The sequence below is a fragment of the Engystomops pustulosus genome, chromosome 1, assembly GCF_040894005.1.
Source record: "Engystomops pustulosus chromosome 1, aEngPut4.maternal, whole genome shotgun sequence".
NCBI lineage: Eukaryota > Metazoa > Chordata > Amphibia > Anura > Leptodactylidae > Engystomops > Engystomops pustulosus.
This window is the reverse complement of record NC_092411.1, coordinates 88,348,874-88,356,579: the sequence shown is the minus strand read 5'-3', so window position 1 is coordinate 88,356,579 and position 7,706 is coordinate 88,348,874. Positions and strand designations below refer to the sequence as shown.

Below are 7,706 nucleotides of genomic sequence, written 5' to 3'. Positions count from 1 at the left end.
AAATCTGACTTGAATCCCTAACAGATTAAAATTTCCTAATGTAAAGACTCCACAATGTGCAATTTCTCAGCATAGCCACCAAAAACTGTATAGAGCCATCACTTTCAGTTCTGTGCACTTTTCTTATATCATCTGCTGTGAGGGACCTCTGCATTTTATAATTTCTCAGGACAGAAGTGTTAGATGCCACCAACTTTTTTACTGTTATTATACTTTATAGTGTTTCATAAATTTGGTATGGTTTATAGCAAAACATATTTCAAATGTCCCCCCCCCCCCAGATAAATCTCTACGCTATTGTTGTCTAAAGGTGTCCATTCCTTATTTACATAGCAACCATGCCTTATACCTCAGAAACTGTGTTTATTTGCATCATAAGTAAAGTACATCCATGAAATGTGCAATATACAACAAATTAGTTGACAGAGTCATTTAAAAAATGGTGATGAGGGCAATTTGCAATAAAAGTTCCTAAAGGTTCTCTGTCAAGCCTGGGGATATCTTCTATGTTCACTTGGTGGTGGCAGTTGTGGGGATAAGGAAACATCCCTTTTGATGCCACTGCATATCTCTAATACGACGGATAGACTGGATCTGGGGCTGAAATGCGCTCCATTCATTCCAATGTTTGTAGTCACAGGTTTCAAATAGGTATTGGTAGCCTCTGTAACCAGGATATTGATATCCTACCCATCTGTATGAAAACAAAAATTGTTATTATTTATTGAAAAAAAATAAAAATTCTCAGAGTGCTTCTCTAACTGCTTTTTGTTCCATGGTCCAGATGAGCTTGAAAATATATTCAAGCTATTAGGCATGTCAATATATTTTCAATTGAACAGATATTTAGGTGACCTTTAGGTCTACATTGAGTATGCGTGTTTACATGCACTCCATGTGATAGAGCAGTGGCATTTGTTGTTGGACAATATATTTACTTGTGTGTTGCTGCCTCGTCGAGAACAGTGTGCACACCAATGTTATATTCACATTTGGGGCACTATTTTTATGTTCGCTGGGGTTTCCAGAAACTAGACTAACAGCAGTTAGAGATTAATCCCCCATCCTTTAGTGGGAAACATCTTAAGCAATTTAATGCTAACAATAAGGAAGTATTATGTAAGAGCTATGAGGTTGTTGCTGTGCATGATCTGACAAAAGGCACTCACTTTATCCTTCTTCTTTTTTAATTATTTTTGTCTATTGTTTACCAAGAAAATGGAAAATACAATAGCAGAATACTTCATTAGAAACCTAAACTTATGGGGGGATATTTATCACACACTCGGGCCTCTTGATGTGTCGGGCAGGGTCCTGCCTGGCGTAGAATTAACCCCCCCTTCACGCCCCACTGGCATGAAGGTGGCGGAGAGGGCTAAATAATCGCAAGTGCTAACAATATGCTAGCATTTGGAATTATTTCAGGGCTTCTACGCCACTGACATAGAAGGCCCTGATAAATGTGCCCCTTGATCTCTATTGTATGCCATCTACTAACTCCCATATTTACAAAGCAAGATTAGGATAGATGACTTACGTTCCGCTAGGAACTCTCACGCTTCCCACGCGGTCACAGAATCCATAGGCCCACAGGCTGGGCACGTCATCCTCAATGATTTCCATCTTGTTGCCCTTGAAGTCCGCGGATTCGAACAAGGAGATTTTATGTTCCTGGCTATCCTGCAGGTAAACAGAAAAACATAATTGTTTTTACAAGTTTTACCAGTTACATTATCTTTATAATTATTCCAGTTTATTGAAATACAAAGAAACCAAAAAAATCAAGGTTAGATCATTTCCCTTTTTCATCATTGCTTATTTATTCTCTCCTATAACAAACACTGATTACTTTCTGTTACACATCTTTCTTGGAAATGCATGTATGTATACTCATTTCAGGGTGAGTGGGAGAAACAACCTTAATCACCATTGTCTCGTTAGATACTGTATTTTCACTTCTTTTCACATTTGCAAGGGAAATGTTTTTCATATTCGTGAATGATTCCATTTTACTTGGAATTTAACATCATTGGCTTGTTAACTGTTTGGCACAGCTCTTCTGATTTCACACTCATTTGATTCCGAACATAGTCTTACTCTCATAAACTGGTGAATGGACAGCTGGATTAAAAGGCTGGGACATTGGCCAACAAGAGGCTGCATAAACAACTGTAGACAAAGACACACTACCAGAAAAAAAACTTGCTTTTTTCTAACTTCAAATTGAACGCCTTCCAGAATACTGTCCTTTATCTTTAACAATTCATAATAGCAGTGAATATGAAGGCACCAGCTGAAAATAAACTAACCCTCCAAAAAATGCAAATGCAAGACATCAATCTGGCACGAAAATAATCATTATCAGGCTTAAAGCTGTATGTAAATACCACAAAGATGTTGCTTAAGGCTTGGATACTATTCTTGGCTCAGATATAAGATTTTGAATACTTGTTGTTTGGAAAGAGAATGTTTCCTTAAAACCGACTTGGCTTTGAGATACCTTTAATAGTGTAAAGAATTTTTGATTTGAGCAACTTTTTACATAGACATAGGTAAAATGGCAATTCTATCTATAGTAGTATCTATCAATATATAGTAGTATCTATAAATATGTTTCAATATTACCCCTTTGAAAAAAGATTTTAAGACAAACCTTAAAAAAGGAAAAGGTCACAACAAAAAGGCCAATCCAATACTAAGAATAGTATTTAGGGTATGTGAAGGGATCGAGAAGTCTTAAACTTACCATTCGGATGGGGCGTAGGGACACGAAGCAGTCGCTCCTATAGCTGCTAGACCAGGTATCCCAACGAGGATACTCGCCCTTCTCCAAGATAAACATCTCGCCACGGAAGTTGGACTGCTCATAAGCAACCCAGCTGAGAAGATGTGCACGTGGAGTCCACATTTTTCACGGAAAACAACAGAATGACATCAAGGATCACCACGAAACACACATACAGTAACAACATTGGAAGAGAAAAATGAAAATAATGAGAATATAATACAAGGCCTACATAGTTTATACATGTTAAAATATGAAGTATTACTGTATGGTGTCTATAGGATGATCTGTGCACTGCAATCATCTTGTTTAAAGGTTGTAGTACTTCTAATATGATATATTCAGTTAAATAACATTCCAAAACTTTGAACAAACAGGGTTTACTTTAAGAAAATCTGTTTTTCTCAAAGGCTATATGCAGCATTAGGTGTTTTCTCACAGATGTCTAAAATAGAACACTGTGAAGATAGAAAGAGCTAAGGTGACCAGCTTACTTGTTCCAGCAATTTCCTCCCTAGACACCGCAACCATCTTTATCTGAATGTATCTTTTACTTCTCCTTGTATATAAATAACCAGCATGTATAGTTTAATACCAATGAATATAAATTAAATTGTAATATTCAAATGTTTTTTATTTCAATGTTATTAGGACATCATATGTTTTGCATTAGTATGTTCTAATATAAACCCAATTCACTATAAGAACTATTTATCTTGGTGCTTAAATATAGCGCAAAGGCCTAGCAAACTCTGATGAATTATCATCTCAGGCTAATAAATCACACTTTCTCTATGTACATGTTAATATATTTCACTGTGTATAAACAAACCTGTGTAATCATTCTTGTAAGGGAGGATGGGAGTTTATTGCTCCCTACATTTTTCACTTATTTCTAAGTGTCATATTCATGGATCAGACTTCTGATCATAAATCAGTAAAGGACATCCCGCACTGGCAATGTCTCCTCCAATTTCCTATAGCCTGAGCATTAGCCTCTAGTGCCAGCCAGGAATTTTCTTTAAGGTACCTATAATATTTCCAACTTGTTACCATTGAGTTTAAGATAGGGATAATACATTGCGATCCCCAGAGGAGCGAGATATTAATCAGAGTCTCAGTAAAATGTAATCTTATTCTGAGAAGTACCGTATATGCCGGCTTATAAGACGACTGGGCGTATAAGACGACCCCCAACTTCTGCCCTAAAAATATAGAATTTGGTATATACTCACTGTATAAGACTACCCCTCTCCCAAATGAAAAAAAGTCTGCTTAAAACTTTGCAAAACAAACAAGAGAGCAAGTGCCTGGTGATCATAACTGTAAGCTGCGATATTAATGAAGATCCGACATGCTTCTGTAAATGCCGCCTGTGACCCCCAGCTCTGTGACGCCGACCGCTGTGACAGGGCGGCTGCATTAGCATACAGCGCGCCACCCCGTCAGCGCGTACTAAGCCTCTTCTAATGACTGTGAGAGGCGGACTGCCGCGCATGCGTGGCGGTCCCAGGAAGCGGCTCTCTACGCGCTGACGGGGAAAAAAAACACCTCACACAGTGCGGCCCCCGTATATCCAGCGTATAAGACGACCCCCCACTGTAGCCATTATTTTAAGGGGTTAAAAAGTAGTCTTATACGCCAGTATATACAGTAATAATTTGTGTAGTGGGGTGCAAATACCTTTATATATTGTGTACCATTAAGCTTACTAATCCATTTTTATTATTGGGAGCAAAAATAAAAATGGATTAGTAATCTTAAGATTTGAGTTGTTTTTAGCTGCTTTATACATGTGCGGGTTTGCTGCAGAATTTTTCCACTATACCATTTTCATCCACTCCCGACACTGGCATCAACAAATTAATGTCAATGTTATATTTCACAGTCATATTTTATTCTAGCTCCTGGTGGAGATTTATTGCTCCCAACACACCATAGGGCCACCTCTTCTGAGGCAAAGACCACCACATTTATCATCACGGCACATACCTTGTTCACATATAGGTTGCATGGTAGAAACAATGTCACACTTTGTTGATGATGAATTAAAGGGTTTATCCACTTTCTGGATAAATGTCAGAAAAGCCATCAATGACATATAAGGACATAAGATACGGCTCGATCGCCACCAATAAGTTCCGTCCTCATGCTTATAAATAATAATACACACCACCGCAAGCATGGTAGATATCAGACATCAGCCTGGTCAGTGCAGATGCAAAGACATGAGATACATTTTAGGCTATGGGCCTGTGTGGAATGCATATTTCACTTGCGCAGTATTAACTGTGGTACCCATGGGCACCAAGGAACATGGAGGAGCCTACATGTTTTTTTGGCTAAGGTAAGCTCTGAAGTGACATTTTGAATATATTGCAAGGCCATGAAACTGTCATGGCAACAATCTTTAAAGGGACACCACATTGATCATGTTTTCTATTAGTGCTTAACTGTTCAGTACAGAGCAGACAGATGTGGCAGTCTCCATCTATTGTGTAGTGGTCATTTTGAGGTATTGCAAGGTTGGCTTCCTTTAAAGTGTATGTATGTCATCAAAAGAATTTAGGGATTTATTCACATATCTTTGTGTCATAAAAATTATTGTTGGCTATTTCTATGGTAATTTTAGAATATGAAAATCAGTGGAAGATAAATTAAGTATTAAAGGATGTCTATTCTAATATTGTTTTTCAGAATATTATTATTATTCAGAAAAACTGTTCAATGAAGTAAATGCAAACTAAAGCTTTTAGCACTTACGGTCCAGAGTCGACAATAACACTGCGTACTCTGTCGAAGCCTCGCTCCCCAAGGTTTACACACTCATTCAGCAGCTCCATGTGCCTTCCCTGGAAGTTCTCTTGCTCAAAGATAATCACCTATGGAAAAGAGAAATTGTTCATTTAAGGTGGGATTATATTAAGATTTTTTAATTTCAAATATAAATAGAAAATGTATTCACTAAATAATCATTAATAGTTGATTAATGGCATTGAACGCTGTACCTTCAGTGCAACCAGAGAAGCCAAACACAACAAAAGGTGCCATTAGCTTCCAACTACATTATTAATTTTTTATATTTTTCCAAATACACACACATATATATATATATGGAAAGATTAAGTCAAAGGATTTTCTGCCATTGTTTCTGTAAAGATAATTTAGTTTCCTGTTGTTGAAGAGTCTGACCTTGAAGGATCCCAAGGAAGGTTCCCCACTTTTACTGGGCTTGGTTACAGGAAGAGGAACTGGAACAGGGGTACCCTTTTCTTTGGCATCAGTGCCCTGGCTGGCAGCAGCAGCTTTGGGTGCCTGAGACATTATGAAGCTGTAGTTCTACAATTTTAATAAAAAGGAACATTGAGTAAAGATACAAGTGACTCATTTGTTGTATATTTAACATTAGTAACTATCTCACTATCCAATCATGTTTTTTTTTACCATCTTCAGACCCATCCAATCACCATATCTTTATTATAATAGATAGCTATATGACATTTTAAATTTCAACTATTTCTGATCATCATCTGCAGATAGTCTTATGGTTCAAATGGGGTTTACAACACAAATACTATAGACTGTGCATTGTATAATAAGCCTTTCAGCCATATCTACCAATTCTAAGTTTTGCCCAGCAATTTGTTACTCATTGGTTCTTACCTGATAGAGGTGCTTCTTGCTGGTGCTACTAGGCTTGTTTCTCTGGGTACTACATGACCCAGAATTTATACCCTGGCAAAGACAGAAGCAAAATAGTGAAGGACAATAGAACTCATAGCTCATCAGTGTCTGATTAGGAAGCTGCTAGTCATCACATATTTCAATGTGACTGGTCATCTGGAAGCAACCACCATTTACTACAGCTGAACCAAGCAGTTATATTGTTGGTCAGAAGTGTGCTAAGTATGTATAGCTGAAATTGCAATCTTAAAACAATGATTTACCATATGATTAATATCATATAACATACAATTCTTAAACCAAAGCCCTCTAGCAAACACTGGCTAAGAGTTGAGAGGGTCACCCAATATCTTCAACAAGCTTCTTGACCATGTTGGAACAATGCTTATTAAGACTTCATCTTCCCACCATTGGGGAAATAAAGCAATCACAGGTGGTCATCTGCCTGGATACAGACGTTTTGAATGGACAAGTTACATCAGTCTGACATCTCTTTTTTTTGTCCGTTATAAAAACGATAAATTTCAAAAGTACATTCTATCAAACATCCGTTATTCACAAATGGAAAATGATTTGTGTTCCATCTTGTTGTTTATCGACTTCTATTGTACAAGGAGCAATGAAAATGATCCATACTAGTTTATGGTCAACTATTTGACAGAACAAAAACATAGGCCATAAAATAATACACATGCACATTAGTTAAAAGGTATTGCATTTAGTGCAGCCATGTACTGTCCAAAAATGGATGACACTTGTCTGTTTTTTCCACTTTTTTTTCAGGTATTGGATTATTGAATCTGCTCAGATTGGGTGAAAGAGGGGGCTTTCCTATTACATATTCTCTCATATTCAGTGTCTTATAAAGAATTGTATCTTTACCTATTCAATAAACTTCAATTACAAAAAACATTGATTGAAAGAGAAATAACCTCCTCCACATGATTGTATTATCTAATATTGTAGGCGGCTGGCCCACAAGCAATCATTTGCTATCAAACCAGTTGTAATAGCCAGCATGTATCCAAAACCTCAGTGCATTAAGATAATGTTTTATCTCCTCTACCTCTGGCTTATGCGGAATAAGCCAGCTACCACAATCACCATATAGGTTGATCAAAGCAACCAGCTGTACCTGCCACCAAAGGAAAATTATATGTTAAAGCAAGGTGGGTGTATTAAAATTTAACTTTTATTCAAAATCCTTTAAAACCATTTTTTAACCACAATTATTACT

At 37.1% G+C, this 7,706-nt stretch overlaps 1 protein-coding gene across 1 annotated transcript; it reads right to left on the bottom strand.

The window, feature by feature from the left end:
* Nucleotides 1-343: 343 nt before the first annotated feature.
* On the bottom strand, nucleotides 344-6,520 carry CRYBB1 (crystallin beta B1). Its single transcript, XM_072146735.1, has 6 exons — nucleotides 6,449-6,520; nucleotides 5,978-6,124; nucleotides 5,549-5,667; nucleotides 2,747-2,879; nucleotides 1,538-1,680; nucleotides 344-694 (listed from the first exon to the last, which is right to left on the bottom strand). The coding sequence occupies exons 2-6, from the start codon at nucleotides 6,107-6,109 to the stop codon at nucleotides 511-513; spliced, it is 711 nt and encodes a 236-aa protein (XP_072002836.1). The 5' UTR covers nucleotides 6,110-6,124; nucleotides 6,449-6,520; the 3' UTR covers nucleotides 344-510.
* Nucleotides 6,521-7,706: the final 1,186 nt, after the last annotated feature.